Source organism: Alosa alosa, chromosome 13, assembly GCF_017589495.1.
Source record: "Alosa alosa isolate M-15738 ecotype Scorff River chromosome 13, AALO_Geno_1.1, whole genome shotgun sequence".
NCBI classification, from domain to species: domain Eukaryota; kingdom Metazoa; phylum Chordata; class Actinopteri; order Clupeiformes; family Clupeidae; genus Alosa; species Alosa alosa.
In genome coordinates, this window is record NC_063201.1 from 28,278,130 (window position 1) to 28,299,922 (window position 21,793).

Consider the following 21,793-nt stretch of genomic DNA (forward strand, 5'->3'; position numbering starts at 1 on the left):
TATGCAACCACTTGCTCACAGCACAGGCCCTGTGTGGTTATTCAAATGCATGGCTGCATTTTGATGCGCTATGTGGTCACTCCTAAACTCCAACATGACTCTGTAACAGGCCCTGAGTGCTCTGCATGCTCGCCTCAGAGGCAAGACTCTGCCCACAAGCTCTGCCTTGATCAAGTGGAGCCGTGCATCGGGAATCGACAAGTCCTCGTTGCCTGGAGCTCCACATCAGCAGCGCTCGAAAAGACGCGGAGACGTTTAGTACACGTTGCTTTTATTGTCGTTGGAGAAAGTGACACTTCAATTTCGACTGCAATTCAACACGATGCCACAAAAGTGGTCAGCCTGAGGAGGGACTCTTACCGCAGTAGCCGAAGGTCACAGAGTTTGACGTGAGGCTGCTGAGCTGACAGACCATCATACTAAACAGAACTTTCATGCTAAAGAAAAATTCAACCCACGTTCAATCCAGATTTGTCATTCAGCGACTTGGTTTGGTTTGAGAGAGAAACATGAAAGATGCGAACCGATCGAGCCAATTTAAAATACATAAATAGCATACAATTATAAAGCTTCTATAAAAATACGCTCCAAGCCTAATTGCTTTAATGAAAACCACACACTGCAGCATAACTAAACACTCAGCGAATGCTGAGCGTGTTTGTGTTTACGGCTCAGATAAACAAGGCACCCTGAATTTCAAACATCACTCACGTTCGAAAAAACTTCACTAAACATCCACCCAGCTGGGCTCGGCCAGAGGAGTTCTGTTTGTTGTTTTATACCAGGCTTCATTTTTTAGAACAGACATCTCTCAAAACAGCTCTCGCACCAAAAAATATTCGCTCAGCCACAACAAAGTGTCTGAGCCAGCAGCTTCCTCTGTTATCATTCTGAAACCAGAGTTGTTTATGAGCCCGGCGATACCAAATGTGTTACTAAGCACATTTTAGCCCTGCATAATGTTACAATGAAAGCAGTTGGTTAATTTTCCAAGCATGTGCTTCTTTCAGGAGCCAGAAATAAAAACGTGTTCATAAAAGGGACAAGTCGCCGGTGCCAGAACGCTGCATAATTACTAAACTATTTCCACGCTGAGAGCCTCGGAAGGCACCGCTACGGCAGCGCTGATGTCATAGGCAGCCCGCACTGCCAAGACAGCCGTTGCTGTGCCCAAGTCAACCTTGGTATGTTTAATATCTGCCTCAAACAAGCCCAGAATAACAGCAAAAACAAACAGGGAGTCAGGTTGTGCACCGGCAGGCTGTGAGCTAAGGCTCTATACCCCTCCTCATTTTTCAGGCCTTTTTTGTATAGAGCCTCTGAGCAAGGAAAACAAAAGGCCCTTTTTTGGGAGACAGGTTGACCTGCAGAGAGGTAATCGGTTGCAGCTATTTTTCGGGCACACAGGGCGCTGGAATGGGGCATTCTGCAGCAGCCCGAAGAGGCCAGAGCACAGCCCCACTATCCAGAAGAGCCATCCTGCAGCAGCCCGAAGAGGCCAGAGCACAGCCCCACTATCCAGAAGAGCACTCGTCCTGAACTCTCCTGTGCTGCTGCGACTGGGGATGCGTTTAACGAGCGGAGCGTCTGCTCATCGTCCTCATCTTCCCGTCTCGTTAAGGTCCTTTCTTGCGGCTGTTTATTACGTGACTCTCCGAGGATCAAACGCGGGCTTGCAAAACAATTAAGGCAGCCCCCCTCCACAAGAAAAAGGAGCAACACAACAATTAGGTCTCTTTTTTTTCCACATTCGGTCTGGAGTGCAAAACCACAAGAAAGCTCTCTTGTGTTTACGGTACAGTAGCTGCTAGAGCCTTAAAATGTGAATAATGCGCTATAAATCGGGCTTGGGGGATAAATCTGATATTTAAGGTATTCATGCAGAAAATCCCTCTTTGCTAAATGTGCTTTGCCCCTACACTGCGCTAAACGCTAAACAGAGGAAAGCTTTCTCATACTCTCGCTACAAACAACAACAAGGCACTACTGCCACTGGACCAGTCCAAACACCTCGAACACTCTAAACAAAAACGGACAACGAGACATCAAATACAGGAGACAAAAAAATCTATAGTGTTCTCGTATTACATTCTTAGGGATTTAGTGAGCTAGTGGGCGAGTGGGAGAATGGACAGAAATAACATTACAGCATATAATAGAGTAACACACTAGCTCAGTGGATTATGCGTTTCCTTTAAGTGGAAAACATCCTTGTTACTCATCACTTACACTGACTAGACAGTGGCAGTGAGGTTTATGACTAGCACTGAGGCAGCGAGTAAGCACATCCTCCAAAAAAAGAGGAGAAGAAAGAGGGTGCGGGAGTAGAGAGAAAAGAGAGAGGAAACATTATTTAAGAATACGTGCAAACAGTGTGAGAAAAGGCATAGTGAGAGGGAGAGAGAGAGGGAGGAGGAGGGGGGGGTGAGTGGAGGATGAGTAAAAGAATGAAAAAGAAAAGAAAGAACTAGAGGAAGAGAACGCAAGAGAGAGAATGAAAAGACGACAGAGGAGAGAGAAAATAAAAAGAAAGAGAGTTCCTGATTTAGAACAGAGTGGCTCCAGCTCTTCAGATGTCTCCATCAGCTAACCGCAACCTCAGCCCAAACATGTGAAGCATTTGGACTAGCCTGGCACAGCCTCCATCCCCCCCTCCTGCTAATAACTGCAATGTGTTACAATAAAGCAATCCACACTGTCTGTCTGTCTGCCTGCCTGCCAGTCAGTCCCACACACACACACACACACACACACACACACACACAAACAATCAGTGGACAGGGGGGAAAATTCAAAACTCGTATCCAAAACCACAGCCTTTAATAGGAACCACTCATTAATTTCTAATACGCTAGCGTTTAGCGTTCCTGAGCGGGAAGTGAGCCTGACGCATCTGTGTGCCTTTTAAGGCCTCAGTAATGTGTTCCCTGAAACACTGGAGGACACATTCGCAGTATGGCTTAAAATGGGAGAGGTGGTTAGACATGAATTTTAATGCACAAGATCGACGCTTTGGATTTTCGCGGCACAGAACAGGTGTTCATGTCATCTCTCCACCACGTCAAAGTTGACGCCCACGACGCAGTCCAAACCAACCGTAATCTCGTTTGGGTTTCCCCCCCAGCTCCGTGCTGAACTCATCCGTCAACCTGAGGTCTTCTCAGTCATACCCACACTGACGCACAGAAGCCACTGATGACTGACAGACGCCATCTTTCTTCGGCACTCGCGTGTGTTTGCGTGTGTGTGGGGGCTGAGAGTTTGGTGCATGTGTGACAACAACCCCCACCACCCTCCTCCTCCGACGTCCACACTCGTCCAGCGCTGTGACGGACAGGCGCAGATACGTGCGGCGGTGGCTGGAGTCGCGCTCTGCAACGGCGGGACGCTGCAGCTATTTTGACATCTTAATTGCACATGGGAGTTGCAGCTGCTGTTTTGCCGGAGATTCCGTGAGTTCCTCGGCGACCGCCCTGTAGTTACGCCGCAACTGTAAACAAAGAGGGATCTACCTGGATCAGACGCGAGCAATTACCTGACCGTGCGTGGGGGCTATAGGGATGACATGACATGAGGTTTACAGTAAGAGGGTCTCTGTGAAGTGTGAGCACTCCTTGAGAGGAGAGGGCCTCTCTCCAGTATGAGGGGAACAATGAACATGATGCCAGTCTTAAGCCCAGGACACAACACAAGAAAAAGGTCTGTGTCAAAAAATGTTCTAAGCCACTAACCAGGACTGTCAGGCAGAAGTGATATTGTATCTCAATGGGACCTTCCCGGATAAATAAATACAAAACAAAACAAAGCTGTTAAAGTTTTAAAAAAAAATGACAAAAATATTTTCTATTTTTTTACTTGAACAGCTTTGTCCACGCCTGAGAACTTTAAGCCATGTAAATATCCATCCTCTCAGCCTCTTTCATAATGCTGTTGTCAACTACACCTCTCGAAAGGCAGGCTGGTGTTGAAAAGCTCTCCAGACTCAGGAGACTCAGTCATACGAGTGAGGAAAGAGAAGTGTGTACGGAAGTGCTGCCAGTTTTAAAGTACTGATGATTATCTTTCCAGAAACATCTCTCAGTAAGTAAGTTCTAAAGAGGTAGCAGTCAACATTCAAAGGCCAGGAGCCAAACACCTGATAGGCCACCTTGACTAACACGTCTTCAGCTACCGCACAAACACATCCATCTTTGAAGTAGAGTAGCCTTTTCCGTCGGCACAACAGGGGTTGGCATGACTACTGTCCTGCATTTAATAACCGCTGGATGATTCATCTCCAGTGTTAAGGCCAGGGGGCAGGAGCGGGGGGCGGGGGGCTCACACAAGGAGACGCCAGGGTTTGCTTCCCGCCTCTGCTGAACACCCAACTCACTGTCAGCTGGAAATTATAAGCGTCTCAAAGTTTAGCAAAAGATTTAAGCAATTACAATGTAATTATAACACATGTACGTTCTTATCATGCCGGTCACTTGAAGAAGCAATGTGTTAAATCTCAAGCAGGCGATACACTTCTCCAAGCCTACAATGTTTATTATCTTTTCAGCTAACCATATGCTTTAGCAATCCCTTTTTTCTCCCTCTCTCTCTTTCTTTCTCTCTCCATCCCTCCCTCCCTCTCTCTCTCTCCCTCTCCATCCACCCCCCACCACCACGAAGAGTGACATGTCGAGCAATTATTCCCACTGCATTCTTCCCTTCTTAGGCGCACATCACAGAGCTCTGCTGCTGGGACGGATAAAAGCAAACACACATCTCGCTCCAGCGCGCCCCCCAGCAAGTGGAGCCCATTTCCATTTCAACAACACACCAGAACAGGCCGGCCCCAACAAATAAGCCCGAGCAGAGGAGCCGCGTCCTGGCGAAGGTAAATCCTTCCACCTCTGTTCACAGTTAGTGTTAAAGTAATCAGTGTTTTCCAACCTTCCGACCACTTGGGTGTAAATAGACGTTAAGATAAACCCATGTGAGAGAAATAAAAAAAAAATTTAAAAAACGTGGCCACCGGCGAGCCGCGCTGATCACGGAGTAAACTACCGGATCGGCCTCCGAGAAGAAAATCTCGCACTTGTGAAAGATGGCGGGTGGCGCGGGGAGCCGCAACAGTCACATCCCATCAGAGCTGTTTGACAAGAGGGGAAGGGACGAGAAAAAAGAGGGCTGCAGGGAGAAACGGCTACACAGGACTTCAGTCCCGCCGCTCCGACTGGAAAGGTGGAATTATGCGGCGGGTCAGCGGGGTGAGGGTCTGCTTAATGGAGTACACCAACCTAAACGAACGCCGGACCACCCACACGCTCCGCAACCCAGAGCCACTCATGGAGCCTTCAAGGGCACCCAAGAGGGGGAGAAAAAGGACCACAGTTACCATGTTACACATGAAACAGAGTTGCGTTCAAGAAAAAAAAAAACATACCAATACCACACACACACACACACACACACACACACACACACACACACACACACACACACACACGAAAGCCCCACTCTGCTCAGTTCCCCTTTGCTCTCGGCAGTAGTTAAAACACACTGTGAAGTTTTATCATGTTCTACTGAAACAGTTTACCGAGCACTTTAAGAGTATTTGTAAAATCACCTGCAAAACCCGTCTTTGAAATACAAACCCAGTCTCCATCATACTCCAGTGCTCTAATTTGCACATGAGGGCACAGGGTGTATTTCAACATGGCGCTTAAAGCGGAGCTGTCTCTAGACGTTGTTCTAGATCCATCCATTAGATAACTCCATTACTCTTTTGGACGGCCGTATATCCAACACATCATCTGTGGAGCGCACACGGCTTCCCTTCCCTCCATCCAATCAGCACTAATAATAAACCCAGGCTAATCCTCGCCAGGGCTAACCGCCATCATTTAAACATTTCATTACGCAGGGAAGAGAGAAAGCCTCAAGATTATTGGAGAGCTTTCATCCTCCCATTAGCAGTAGCATGTATCTGGGGCTGCTGGCGGGGGTGGTGATGAGGGGGGGTAGAAATAGCTGTGATTGGGAGGAAGCATCCTGTCCGGATTGCCCCCAAGGGTGGGTAGGGAGATGTGTGTGTGTGTGGGGATGGGTGGTGGGAGGCTAATCGCTGACCTGTCTGCGTGTCCGTTCGAGGTGCACTGATCAGCAGCTGAGTCAGGCCGGCCTGGTAGCATCTGGGTTTTTACTGGTCCTCCACGCTGCTTCCTGTGTCTGGGGGAAGCCACGGCAGCTGCTGCTCATGGTGATGATGATGATGATGATGATGATGATGACGCTGCTGCTGCCCTTGCTGTTTTTGCTTCTAGAGCAGGCAGGCATATTTGCAGCACATTACACCGGGTTAATGGCACGTTTTTTGAGGGGGGGCAGCAGAACAGAACCAGCTCCTGATTATTTAAGGGAACGACCAGACAGACTCCTGTTCTGGGGGTCAAATGGAAAACAGGTCCCAGCTCTCTCTGGAGCTGCTGAGAGGGCCTATTAAAGCGTCTTTAGGGCATTGCTCAGAGTCACTGAGTCACTGAGTCACTCAGGGCAGACGCCTGGCGGCACGTTCACCCGAGCAACGCTGAGGCGGGCACAATCAATTCCCGTTAGCACAGAACCAGGGTGGGGAGGGAGGTGGTGGTGGTGGGTGGGGGTGCGGTCAGGAGGCTGTGGTCTTTACTGCGGTCAGGTCTGGTGAGCCCTGGGCTATGAGCACATGGAGAGGGGGGAAGACAGGGGCCATGAGGAGTGCACAGGACTAACAGGGCGCCTGCTTTATGGGCCCTTGGGAGAGGTTAGACTCGCAGTGGTGACCGACGCACATGGGAGAAGGGACTGGACAGACTGCCAGGCCAGAGACCACAACGTCTGGTGATGACTATGAGGACGGCTATCCCTGTGACAAAGTCCTAGGCTCCTTCGGTCATCGCTCAGGCATCACAGTGGTGTGACTGCTTTTGAAAAAAAAGCACCCGCCATAAAACTAGTAGTCGCTAATTACGGATGGCTGCGAATGAAATATCGCCTGTGTTCGCATTTCAACAATGACACAATGGCCTCGCTCGCAACATGCATAATTGGCGGGAAAACCAAGCGGCGTACATGGCTTCGGGGGAAGCTGTGGCCGCCAGGCACCTCATCCATCAGCACACGCAGGCCTTCCAGTAGCGCCAGCAGTCTGCTACAGTGTGTGTGCTAAATCCATAAAGTTATGCTTCTGGAAACCACCAATATGAATTCGGCGGCAAATCACTTTCCGTTGCCCAGAGTGACACACTGTGTGAGGGTTCAAGGGCAGAGTGGAAGCGTTTTAAAAAGAGCAGAGCAACATGGAACCGGTGGTGCGGTGGTAACAGGAGAATACCCCTGACTCTTCGGGTTTCTCTCTCTTTCTCTCTCTCTCTCTCTCTCGTTGAGCGGGGGCAGGGAGACAAGACGTGTGTGTGTGTGTGTGTGTGTGTGTGTGTGTGTGTGTGTGTGTGTGTGTAACATTTAAGTTGCTTTTGTCCTTGAAATTGGAAAGTTCACCTCGCGGTCAAGCCTGGTGGTGTGACCAGGGGGTCCAGGAATGACGGGCTACAGACACCTCTGCTTATAACACACGACTTGGGTCAACAAACACCACATCACCGCCAATCACCACCGCCACCTCCCAGCGCCTGCAGCTACCAAACAACGGGCCTCAAAGTAAGCAGCCGACCATCTTGGTAGTACCCGAAAACACAACGACAGACTCAGCCTCTCGCTGCCACTGTTGTTAATGGCAGTCCGTCCTCGTCTCACTGAACTAAACCTTAAAGCAAACATGGCCATTACACCTTCCCGACACTACTCGATCCCTCCACCTGCACCTCCTCCTCCATCTCCTCCTCCTCCTCCTCCTGGTCCTGTTGCTGCTTCTTTAATGAGCTGGCTGTGAAAATATACAGCGGTGTGTTTGTGCAAGGAGTCGGTGCGGCGCGAGAGGAGGAGGAGGAGGAGGAGGAGGAGGCAGGGAGAGGCACAGAGATGAAACAAACAGAGGCCGCGGTTCTGTGACAGCCTTACCTCAGGGCCAGCTACGCAGTGTAAACATCTCACTATGCCAGCTCTCACACACACAGGCACGTGCACACAAACACACACGGACACACACACGGACACACACACGGACACACCCACGGACACGGACACACACACACACCCACATTCGCTCATCCACAAACCACATGCTGGAATTTTTTACAGCTCCTTTATATTTTCTACATCTACATCAGAAACAACAACACTACCAACAATAACAGCTTCCAGCCTGTGAATCAGTATCAGTACCAGTACTGTGTGTGTGTGTGTGTGTGTGTGTGTGTGTGTGTGTGTGTGTGTGTGTGTGTGTGTGTGTGTGTGTGTGTGTGTGTACATCAGCTCTGTGTCTCTGCCCCTGGAGAAGCGGTGCTCTAATGGCAGGCCGAGTGGCCCACATGATCACATGGATTTCAGGGAGGAATCTCTGTAAGCCATTTGCTCGGTGCAAGCTGGCAAATCAAAGGGCAGATTTCCGGACAGCGTCGGGACACAGATTATCCCGTTTGTGCAATCTGATTGCTAACCCCCCCAGCGGCTGTTTTCTCTTACTAGCTCAGCGTCTTTCCGTTTGGAATCGTTCCCCGCTTTTCCTCTCTCTGCGCCACATACGGATCTAGCTTATCTCTTTTTTTGTTGATTTCTTTTGTTGTTTGTTTTTGTTTTGTTCTTGTTAACTCTTATTTAGTGTTACACAGAGAATTCAAATGGAGGGGTTGAGCCCAATTATGAGAGAATGCAGCCTGGAAGAAGTGAGTAAGCTGATTCAGCGCAGAGAAGAGAGGGTGAGGGAGGCTTCATGTCTAAAAGGGGCTAATTTCTGGTAAACGATCTGCTTTGACAGACAGAAGTGCTGAGAAGCTTCTCGAAAGCCTCAGGACAACTAGTTAGAGGTTTTTGAGTCGGGGGCAGAATGAGGGGACAGGCCAGGTCAGGCCAGGCTTCTGTTTTACGTGAATGAGGGGGGGGGGGTTCTGTTGGGGAATCACTGTGAGATATCTAGAGATATCTGTGATTACAACACGCTGCAAGCATAGTGGAAAACCATCCTGGGAAACCCTTGGAGAAATCATTTCCAGTACTAGCGCAGCTCGAGCCAATGAGAGAACAGACTGGAGTGGGCCAAACCACCAGTAACAACATGACTACAAGAGAGGGCTGTCTGTACCATTACCGTGGTAACACTTTGATGAGTGACATCATAATGCCTTTAGACATATTCAAAATATATATATATTTTTTTTTAAACCTTCCTTGTTCCACTTGATGCGTTCAGAGTTCACACAACCAATTCCTGACCAATAAATGACCTGTTTGATAATGGCATGATTCACAACGCTGTCGAAAACAAGCCATGACTCATCAAAAGAGTCCTGCCTCCTTTACCAGCACCATAAAATGAATGAAAATAATAATAATTTGGTGGGAACCATGGAGAGAGGGGGGATGCCAAAGAACAGCCTGGCCTAACAGGGACTTCCCCCTGACCAAATGCGGGGCGACGCATCCGCCCTCTCTCCCCCTGTGGAGCGGGTGGCAGGGAAGCCAGTAATCAGCAGCTTGAGGAGAGGCCACATCAGGAGCTCAGGAGCTCAGCAGCCCAGCAGCGCTGCCAGGACGCTGGGGAGGACCGCTGGATCCTGTGGCCGCCTGCCTGCCCGCCTGCCTTCCATCCATCCAGCTTGCGTGCCCGCGTGCCCGCATGCCTGCCTTCCTTGCGAGTTTGCTCGCCTGCAGGTACTTTTCCCATCACAGCGGTCTTCACACCTCGCCCTCTGACATCTGGCCAGGGGTGTTTTCAGAAAAGGCCCTGGCAAAAAGTTGCCACCAGAGCTGCGAGTTGTGAACTCTTCAATTAAACTGTCAGGGAGAGCCATGGCACTGGCAGATACACATAAAAGGAGATGGTTTACAGTCAATCCACCACAAGTCCAAGTCTTCTTTTTCACTGCCACTGCTTCTGCTGTTGTTAGCTGCTTCCTCTGACCTTCTGTCTGTCTGTCTGGGTGTTGTCTCCCTGCTTTTAATCAAGTGACACGAGTACACCATATGTGTTTAACTCACCCCCTGTGAGGCTTCTTTTTTGCCTTGGTTTTATTAAAACCCATATAGTTGCTACTGACCAAAACCGTCTTGAGTTTTAATTCAGCCTCAGAATAGATAGACACGCACAACACATGGGTTTCCAAGGTTAGACTCTCTCTCTCTCATCTAAGACTCATCGAAATGGACTTGTTTGTTTGTTTCACAGTTGGCACTAATTTGTTCACAGGCCCGGAAATGGGTCAGTTTGACGAGCAGCAGAACTCCCTAATCCACTTCTCCAGAGTTGGAACCACGGGAGAGAACTTCAGTCAAACTAACCAACTCCAGATATCATACAGACAGCCTAATATACTCCATGACGTCCTCGAAGGGTTTGTGTACATATTTGGTTCCAGTTGGGAGAGACCATCAAACCACTGTTTATGTAGATACTTTCATTGAGACATGCAGTGTAGTTCTCCCAGGCTGGGATCTGGTGCCCATAGGAGTTCATTGTGAATCAGAGGAGAAGGAAGCCCCTCCAGGACTGGACGCTCTTCCAAAAGAACAGAAGGAAGCAGCGCAGGATGGACACAGTGGCCACGGCAACCACAAAAAGAACCAAATAAACATTCACATGCTTGTGAATGTCATTCGCCATTCAGAAATCACTGCTAGTGGAAATGATACCCTCTTCCGCAGAATACACTCACGCACGCGCGCGCTCACTCACACACACACACACACACACACACACACACACACACACACACACACACACACACACACACACACACGCACACACACGTACACACACGCACACACACGTACACAGGTTGAGCTACTTCCTGAACTGGCTGAAGAACCAGACAACCCATCACGCTCTTCTGTAACCCAAAGCGCCCACTGTCAAACAAACAGCGTTCCTCACAGTAGTTTGTTAAACAAACAACGAGAAGTCGACAACCCTCTTGTTTTGTATTCTATTTTTAAGGGCCGTCATCATCATATTTCTAGCAGCTGAAAAAGTTGCTCATTACACCCATTTAAGACAATTACACTGTCAGCGGGAGTGGTAATCTTAAACGGCAACTTGTCTCCATTCCCAGCAGCGCTGGAAAGTATAATTGTCTGTTCGGTGCAGAGTTTGGCAAATGGGCACTGGAAGTCATTTGAATATCCTAATATCACAGAGAGTTTCCTCTCCCTCAGGGGTAGACTGAAACATTATGAGCTCTGCAGCCACCCCCCACCCCACCCCACTCCTCCTCTTGAATATCACTCAAATTACAGGATTCTTAATGAACTTCAAAAGGCCTGCGGATGTTTTTGCAGGCGAGTGTTCGGCCTTTAACTGTAATTTGTGAAAACAAACCATATTAATGACATCATTAATCATTTCCACACGCTCCTCCTATGAGGGCTACCAGCTAACTTTTCCTGTGAGGTTTCTGTGTAAATTCGCAGTGCGGGGTCCAACATCAAGACTAAAGACAATAAACCGATGGCAAAGTTTTCCATCATAACAACTGATTCACGCTGAGGTCATTATTGTGCTTCGGACTTGAGGTTATAATAAATTGGCTCCTGCACGCACTCGTAAGCACCAATCCCAGTGACTTATAAAACATAGGTTTATTTATGGAGGGAGTGTGGTGTCGGCTTATGATCTTATACAATCAGTCATCAGAAATCGGCCCGCAGTCGGAGGCTTAGCTGGATTTCACACACTCGCTCCTAAAGTGCAACAGCGTTCTTTGAAACTGATTAGCTCCAACACCTTTATCCGGTAAGTGTGATAAATAGCTGTTAGGTTTCACAAATCACAGGAGGTCTCACGCGCACCCACACATACAGACACACACACACAGACGCACACACAGACAGACACACACACACACCTTCTTGGCTTCTGAGGTGACGGTACGCAAAGAGCGCAACGCTGCCTCCTGCTCAGGAGTGTATGGGGGTTAGGAGGGGTTATGAGCAGGGGGTGCAGAAGCGGCTCATTTAAATTCCTCCAGCTATGACTTCTGTTGTCGCTCTGGCCACGCTCCAAATTGCGTCTCTCGGGGTGCGTGCATTCCACCCAATAATTTGTCCAAACGTCATTTCAATTTCTTCCCCTTAACAATTCTCTTTTGACCAGAGACCCTGTGCTTGAAGCACATCTGTAACAAATACTTGTTTTGAGAGGGCGCTTACACCGGAGCCGAGTGACCTTAAGCTGTGCAAGGCAGCGCGCTCGACAGGAACAAAACTCAGACATTTCCATGCGCGCAGGGAGCAGGGAGGGCGGGAAACCTGATCGCTCCCGCAGTAGCCTTCTGCAACGGCATGATATTTACCATTATTTCTGGACGGGCTCAAAAACTCATGTGTTACAAATCTTTCTCGTGGCAGTCTGGGTAATTAGCTGTAATTGACTTCCTCTCGAAATGCGTTTCTGCCGGGCCATGTGGCCTTGGGTCCACCACCTTCCTCTCCCGGGGGCTGCTCTGGGCTGAGCTCCGTGTCGGCCCAGCACCATGGGTGGCATCGGTGCTAACCAGACCAGACCAGCAACGTAAGGCCGGTCTCTTCCGCACAAATAAATGCTTCTTCAGAGCTGTCTTTCATGCAAGCCATTTTCCGATATGAAAACATTTATGATCCCAAACCCAAATAAAATAATATAAATATTTCTCCCCGCCGTAATGGCTTTCAGATTCCAGCGGACGGTTTTGGTGGCATGAGCGCCGGGAATGTCGCCTTCCCTCTGGTGGGCCGCGCGTTGAGCTGCTGCAGCTGGAGTTGATCCGGCCGCCTCTAAAGTGACTGACGATGTGTACTCTGAAGCAACTGATGCCTGCACGAGGACGAAAAAAAATCTCAAAGGGGACCAAACTCATGAAAAGCTTCTGAAATTGCACTCCACAAAGCGCCACACTGTTTCGCTTGCCTTCTTTATGGTCCGCCATAGAGTAAACGTTCTCAAACATTTTGACTAGGTACACACAGACATATACACTAACGCAGTTTGAGGAAATGTGTATCATTTCCTGTGGGCTTAATTAGGTTTTATCTAATGCACTAAGTTTAAGTAACCTAGAATTGGCACAAGAATGTGCTGCGTGTGATTCCAGCTCACATCAGCGCTGTGATTACAAGAGAAATCTAACGTCGTCAGACATCAGAACCGACTTGTTTTTCCGGAGATCACTAGCGTAGCGATGGGGGTCACACTTCTGTGATAGCGGGAGCAGCAGCGCACTTGTGTACAACAGAAATAGACGACTTAATAATCATGGCGCTTGGCTTTGCAGTGAAATGTGACTCGCTCTGAAGCAACAGCAGCAGCAGGCCTTCTTTCTGACCTTAAATTAAAAGAGCGTTTGCAAAAGTGGCTCGTTCCCGTCACAAACCCTTTCATCCTCCAATGTGCTCCTCGTTGGAAAACTTCTTTTAAAGTCGGTGACGCCAGTGTCTGCCTCTCTTTCTATTTTTTATATTTTTCTTTTTGATTCCCCATGGGTTATTCTCTTCTACTTTTTTTTTCATATGCACAGATCAAAAATCCCAAAAGCACAGCAAGGAGGAGGCATGACATCATGTTCCGTCAATGCATTCTTGATTTATTTACTTTCTGGTCTCCTTGTTGTGTTTGCTTATGAGCGCACCCTCATCAAAAGCTGCGAGGAGCTGAGGGTGCGACAATCCGGAGGCAATGGAGAAGATCAAGGAGTGTGCTACTAAAGGCATGTAGCGCTAATGAACCCTGAAGCCATGTCTGGAAAGAATGTCACCACATAATAATGGAAGCCTGAAGTCGAGCATAATAACACTGTACACTTGGGAAGTGAGTGCTGTGGTGTGCTGTGGTGTGCTGTGGTGTACTGTCCTGTGGTTCAGATGAGCTTTGATTCCTCTCTCTCCATCTCTCTCTCCATCTCTCTCTCCATCTCCCTCTCTCTCAGGATGAGTATTGGTTTTAGGGGTCTGCAGAGAGCCGTTTGGTAGCAACACCCGTCCTATGATGATGATAGAACCCAGGCTGCGAGCCTGAGACTGGGCCAAATCAGAATGGAGCAAAGACATCAACTCAACCAGAGGGTGGATTAGAGAGGATAATGGGGGCAATGGGCTCCAAAATTAAACAATAAACACTATGACTCGTTCACGGAACAATAAAGGAAAAAAGTGTCGAATTAAGGATGTGATCCTTCACTATAGAGTCAGTAACCCACTTCAGAGCTTACAAAACACCCTTCACTTGAAGAAGTCTACCACATAAATTCTAATGTCCATACTTTCTACATTATTCTGATGTGTTCTGAACTGACATTACCACCAACCAACCACATCATCAAGACAAGCCATAGTGGAAAAAAAATCCCATGGGAACAGTATTTACTGGGACAGACACAGACATTCTTCCTTCTTGTTATGCCTTATGGAGGTATTAAATAGACCTAGCAAGAGTGACGAACTACCTTCCATTCAATGGCTAATGGTATGATGATAGCTACTCCAGCCAATCCCCAGAGCAGCAACGGCCACATGAACAGTGGCCGCCACAACCAAAACCAATCACAGACTCGCAACACATGACTAACATGAGCCAATGGAAGACAACCACTCTGACACTACAATAGCTGTCTGCTAATGGTGACCCTCTAAAGCCCGACCCCACCAGTGTGTCTTAGCACTCACCTGAGCACCGTCCTTCAGCTTCAGGATGCACTCCATGGTGTTGATGGTGATGACCACTGGCTCAGAGCCAAGCTTTGTCCATGGCACGTGAATGCGCAGCTCATGGATGTGACCGCTCAGGAAGGTGAAAGGCAACTTCAGCTCCTGCGGGCAAGCAACAAGTGAAGAAAGAATAAGACATGGTTAGAGGAAGATTCACTTTCACAGTTCTCTGAACTGAGGGGGGATAGGAGCACTCAAAGCAGAATAAAGAAAAACAGATATTTGAGAAACGTCCTTGTTTTCGTACTGTGGTCTTACGCATGAGGAGCACAAAAAACAAACTCATCACTAGTTAATGTAAATTGGGCTGCACTGATAGGGATTAAAGGGAAAGAAAAACACCAAAAGAAAAAGAAACAACAAAAGAAGATTTACACTCTCTCTCTCTCTCTCTCTCTCTCTCTCTCTCTCTCTCTGGAGCGTTATGCATCACAGACTTCTTCCATGGTGTTTTGTGTGAGAGGAGGCATCATGAAGCCAAACTCCCCACGCAGTTCTGAATGCCCCCCCCCACCACCACTCTAGCCAAAAGCTAATAATTACATTTTTGAGGAGTAGCTATCGTAGATTTATGGCCTGCCTTTTCAAGAGAACAACGGATCGTCTCTAATTATTTCTGCACAGATTACCCAGCGCGTCCCAATTCAATCCGCCACAAGGGGAAACTACTCAAGTAGCCTGGTGAGGAAACCATTCCGCTGGGACGTTGGAGAGATCACCCCGTTTTTGCGGCCAATCTCCAATAAAGCTCGTTCCATTTCCCACTGGAGGGGTTGATGCAAGCTGACTCCAATCAGCACTTCCAGTGTGGCCCTTTTTGTAAGGTGGTGTTTATGTCTGCGCTTCAGCAACACTCGTGAGCCACTCTCAGCAAAAGGAAACACTCTCAGAAACATGGCAGACTGATTCGATCCAGATACGTGAAGGCACACTGTGCCCCCAGAATAACAAAGCAAATGCACCCATTAATCCGTCCCAGTGTGAAACAAAGTCGGCTGACAGATAAAACGCTGAGGAGAAATCTGACTGTGGTTAGCCAAGTCCGCCTCTGGTTGAGGACTGCAGTAGTGTCTTTGAACACCAACGATAGCTACTTCTGCAGAGAGTATATATGACTATTCCCTATTAGTGTTCCCCGGAGCTATGGACGGTTCTGGGTATTTTTTGGAAGATCAAGCAGTGGCCGTGAAAAAAGGCTGTGACCACTGACAAGCTAAACAGGCCTTCAAGCTCCTAAGTGTCATGTGTCGAGGCATCCATGATCATTTTTAGTAAAATCAGATGCCCTTCTGGAGAAGACATGTGTTTGTGAGCATTCACACTCATATTCTGGTGGGTTGAAGGATGATAAAAGACCTCAACAAGAACTTGAAACATTATTATAAACCTGAGACAGATTAGACACACCCTGACAAACTTAACTATCATCTTGCATTTTGCTTTTGACAGCAATGTCCATTGCTGCCATGCTGTGACCGAATCACTGGTTTTGAGGTTGCATTTTGTACCCAGTATGACATCTGAGAATGGCTAAAAGTAACACAGTGGTCAAAGTGACAATCTTGTGTTCAGTCCATGAAATTACACATTTACATTCAAATAGACTGATGTATGGAAGGAATAGTATTGTTGATAGTCCAAGGGTGTTTATACCAAACTAGCTGAGTTTTCATAGCAGCACAGGTCTAAGGAATGGTCTGTGTAGCCTGCTGCACCTAGCCTGTAGCTTTAAGGCAAAAAATAATACCTGGTATGGGCATTTAGTTCCCTGGCAAACTGACTTAGTGATTTCATTTAGCAAACTGATTTTCCGCATTCACTATGCTGTATCATACTCTTTAAACAAGGGTGTTATTTGACATGATATGACTTTGGATCAAATAGAGCCACAGAATCACAATGACGTGTCCACATAAAATAGAAATGCTAGTGACACTACATATAGCTGAAGTTGCTCTTCATTCATTTTTTAATCAAGCCATTAGTCAGCTTCTGGTGTTCTCTGGATCCTGAAACACACTGAATGCACTTTGCTCTGCAAAAAATGCAAGCTGGTCCCACCTGTTTCAGTGGAATTTAGAAGAACTGCCTATTACCAATTATTTAATCCACTAAAAATGCAATGGAACATTCCAGTACAGATGGTGAGCTGTGTCCATTCAGGGGGACACAGCTCTCTCACACACACACATACACACACACACACACATATTTTATTCTTCCTGAGGGAAATTTTAGAAATTCTTATTTTAATATACATTTAAATTTACATGTATTAATTTAGCAAACACTGTTATCCAAAGTGATTTAGGTACATATGTCAACAAGGGATTATGTTACAAGGGATTACATTGTCCCCGGAGCAACCTGGGATTAAGAGCCTTGCTCAAGGGCACAATGGTGGAAGGCGGGAATTGAACCCACAACTTTTCAGGCTACTGCACGCTAGCCCAGATCCTTAACCACTACATCAACACCGCCCCAGTATGGCCCACATATGGCTGCTTTGGAAAGTAAAAAGACAATGGCACACCAAGAGGTGCAAACACACACATGCATACAACTTAAACAATTATACTATGATGTGCTCAGACTGCCCAGGAGTGTGCTATTGTGTGTACGAACATTTTGTCATTAATCAGTGTGTGCCTCTCTGGGAATCTGTATAAACCAATGGCTAGTAATCACGCTCATGAAATACAGTATTTCCAGAGAGGGTTAAAGCGGAGCTAGTAATCAAGGATCTTTGGTATTTCCACCTCATCAATGTTGTGCTGTAATAGCACCTGGATCTACCAGCAGAGCTGCAGAACAACAGAATTCCTACCTGCTCCAGGACATCCAGCTTGAGGTCAAGCTTGCTGAGGACCACATCTCCCCCCCATAGGGACAGCTGCAGGTCCGAGGGCTTCAGGTTCTTGATGTAGCGGTTCACATAGCTCATCAAGAGCGGAGTGACGTAGGACTCCAACATCCTCAGCTCCTGTCAGCTGCAGTGCAAACATGGGACAGTGATGAGTCATAGCCCGGGCATGGGACAAGAGAAGAGTGAAAACATCCTGTGCACACACACACACACAAACACGCGTCTTGCTTGACAAACAGAACTTACAGAATGCTTTCAACAAAAATCTCTGGGCTTATGGTACAGATACATCTGTGAAGATACATTATAACTTTCCACAGAGAGAAAACCATTCAGCTCTTTGGAGATAGGCATCATGGGTGGTAGGACACCTCCAACCTCTATAGCTTACATTGAGAGAAGTGCATGACCACAAGCTGACAGGTAATTTTTCCTGATGACTAGAGTATAAAACAGAGACTAACATTCAAACATTGGTGGTACTACATCTGGACATACACCTACACATTTCTTAGCAATTCATAAAGGGTAATCCGTACCAAAACCAGTAGTATTCTATGCTCGAACCCTTATGGGGTGCCTGTTTACGAGCACTCAATGACACTGCTGTGTCTTTGCTTCGCTGCTGACGACAACTACAATGCACTTTGGTTATGCAGTTGGATGTCTACTAAAGAGCAACACTCTGCAAATCAAATGTGTTCACATTAAGACGTAAGCAAGTTACAATGTTACTATACAATCGTGGCCTGAAACTGAAATAGTTCGCCGATATGTTTGATTTTTCTGACAGAAACCAAAGCCATCTGGCAAGCTGCTTGACATCAAGTTGGCTAACTTGTTGTTTATCAATGCGTTCCGTCCAAAATGCACGAAACGTCCCCGCACATATATGTTTCAGACTACGACAGATGATGCTTCAAATTTCTCATATTGATAAGTTTAGACACTGTAGACTTACTTGAAATTACTTGTCAACACTGACAGTGCTGTCTAACTTGCTAAATTAGCTTACAAAATACCTAGCTTGCATGCTAGCAGTTTACATCCTTGGCAGGCATGATATCTGCTAGTAAAAATATCACGCCGGAGATCCCATCCCAAGCCCGTGTCATTCATGGAAGAAAATATCTCTTACTTCACTCCAGCTCTTTCGATTTGTTGCCACTATTCCAAACTGTCACATTGCTTTCGCTAGCTATCCACAAACATCAACATCATTCCTTCCATTTCTTCCGTATGCGCGTTGTAGCTTCCTGTATGAGGGTAACGTCATTTCCTATGCCGCAGCGCAACCTTGTATCGGTTTATTGAGGTAACATCTGGCAGAGACTAGTTTTTTAACTGTTGCATAAATTGAAACAATTGTATCGCCAACATGTTGCGTCTATATCCTAAATTGAAATGTTTCAATTTAAGTGCGGAAGTGAAGCACTAGGCTATATTAGGATAGCATAGCCTAACATTTAAAAAGAGAAATCATTTGTGCCTCAATTTGAAAATGGTAAATTTCCTACATGCAAACATTTTTCACAAACTTGCTATGGTAGCCTAATTATTATTTATAAAAATGAGATTGTGTAAAAAAAACAAAAAAACAAGTAGGTTGAACGATTGCATGAAACTGGACCTGACCGTCTAGCCGTTTGATTCTGACACTGAAAACCGAGAAAAAATGTGCATAATTGAACCCGGGTGGTCTTTTTCAGTGTGACAGGCTATCAGCTCCTCTGGTCCCATCAAGATCGACCAACTTTACGGTTCACCTTTTTGAAACTCATTATGCCATTTCAAATCTAAAATCCATGTCCCATAAGCTACTGATGTAACCAACTTTAAAATTATTCCCTTTTTATTAGTCTTCTCTTCTTTCCGGTTAAACTTGACATTTATGTGAAACCAAACATGGGGAAACGTTACAAAATACGCGTCATATCATATAGATATATTGCTGGCAGGATTTTAAAAGAAATATGATTATAAATTGACCATGCTATATAAACAGTTATCTTAACAAGAAACCAACGCGAATTTATTGAAACTGCTATGCTGTGGATTAACATGCAGTATATGGACATATGCAATATGTAGGCCTATGTTCTTGGTATGATTATTTCATTTTATTAAGTCATGTATCAGGTATTGCTCCAGTAGATATATTGCAACTGCTGTAACGCACTGAATTGGCATCTGTTTAGAAATTCAGTGTCCTCGTCCTACATTATTAAGATTTATTCCAGCAGGTGACTAAAGCAAAAGTCCCTTTGATGGTGTCAGAATCATAATATGGCACATTTTTATCAACCTGTTCTCATAATAAATTCACCCTGTCAATATTGGACTTGTTTGGACTTAATGTTTTGCACACCATTTAAAATCACTGGGAATATTGTGCCATCAGGATGTAAAAGTACCAAAACTCATTAACTCCAGATTAGGGGTTAAGAAGTCTGAGAACCAGACTATTGCACTACTGGACCTGTGATCTGCAGTGTGTAGCACTGTGGTCACTCAGCTAATGCTACAACTTCATTTGATCTGATCAGGGTTAGGGCACTTATATGGATTGCTCTTTCTCTCCATCTTCTCACTCTCTCTCTCTCCCTCTGTCACACACACACTATTAATCAAGAGCAGACTTTTCTGATGAACATGTTTATTTTGGATAAGATTCCTTTTCAATTTTGGCTTCAAAATGGCCTAAATTCTCACTTTAGTCTGTCTTTACACTTGTTAGACTTGACATTCATATAGCTCATAGGCCTGTCTTGTTCCTCTGGTGTTGAGTTACCATAATTTCCAAACATGGAAAACTGATTCTGTAGAGGTCAAATGTGTAAATGCCTATGTCAAAATCAGGACATGTGACAGCTCTAGATTTGCTCCACGCTTGATTTCCACTTCCGTGAATATAAAATCAAGGAGGCCCAGCAGCTTTTGTGGCTTAACCCCCAAAGAAAGGTTGTATTCCCTTTTAAATGTGCGAAGGCCTTTAGCCGGGGTTGCATAAAATGGACTTATTTCACAGACAGATTAAATATCAAACGGAGATTGTAAATTGTGTGTGTTTTCCTTTTATTGTTTTAACCCCTTCGTGTTAAAGTTTACTTTTGAGATACTTAGATCATAATTGCTTTCTTAATTGCTGTATTATTATTTTTTTAAATATTCGTTCAAAATACAACCTGGACCTGGAGATGTGAAGGCTCAAAAACGCACTGACTCATTGGCTTGTTAAACGAGAACATTGTGCGCATAAAACAATAACTGAAATAAGCGTTCGATTAATTGCACCATGCGTTTGCTTTTTGCGCATATAGTATGTACAACTTAACAACTTTTGACATTTAGCAAATTACCTTAATTGATATCGTCCCGTTATTCCTTTTGCCAGAAAAAAATAGGTAGCCTAACATTTTATGTGACTTCTCGATTGTGGTGCCTGGTCGCTTGCAATCCTCTTAAAATAAAATAATATTGTTATTGTTGCATAATTGTGATGTTGTGTCTTAATAATGTTTCGTGTTGCGCTGTCGGCGTGTATCATGTTAACTCATCCATCTGTACCAGCTTGCATGGGATAGGCTACTCTGCTTTGTTGAAAAAAATCCAAATTTGTATAAAAGAAATACAATTATTTTTTGCCACAACTATTTACTTCCCGAATCAAGGGCGCTAAATGAATTGTATTGTAACTTCACGCCTCACACTATGTTGTAGCCTATCTAACCAGCATTGAAATGGATGAAACGCTAAACAGTGCCAAATCAAATGACTTGAAAGTATATACAAATAGTAAAGCAATTATTTTTGCGTATTTAAACGACGATTTTCCGTCACCACGTAGACCATAGGCTATAGTCCGTTTGAAATACATGCATCTGACACTGATTTAATTAACATATGAAACTAATAAATTATCGGCCATTACCATACGGCACCTCTTATTAGCCGCCTCACTCTCGGCGTTCCGGTGTAAAATCTCAATGAACTCTGCTCTGTTGGAGGAGTAACCTGTTGCATGGGCTGTTCAGCATGCATGCGAGGGGGTGAAGGCCGGGGAGTATTTGGATTTGAGGTCATGCATCCCGAGATGAAGAGACATGCGAAAAATGCGATAAAGACAGAGGGAGA

General features: G+C 46.0%; 1 protein-coding gene across 1 annotated transcript in view; it reads right to left on the reverse strand.

Moving 5' to 3' along the window:
* The window catches only part of LOC125306527 (vacuolar protein sorting-associated protein 13B-like), a 341,904-nt gene extending 323,008 nt beyond the window's left edge, over nucleotides 1-18,896 (reverse strand). Inside the window, 3 exon segments of the mRNA XM_048261942.1 lie at nucleotides 14,752-14,895; nucleotides 17,621-17,783; nucleotides 18,798-18,896. Of these exon segments, the coding sequence (XP_048117899.1) occupies nucleotides 14,752-14,895; nucleotides 17,621-17,767 (291 nt within the window). The 5' untranslated portion in view covers nucleotides 17,768-17,783; nucleotides 18,798-18,896.
* Between the last annotated feature and the right edge of the window lie 2,897 nt (nucleotides 18,897-21,793).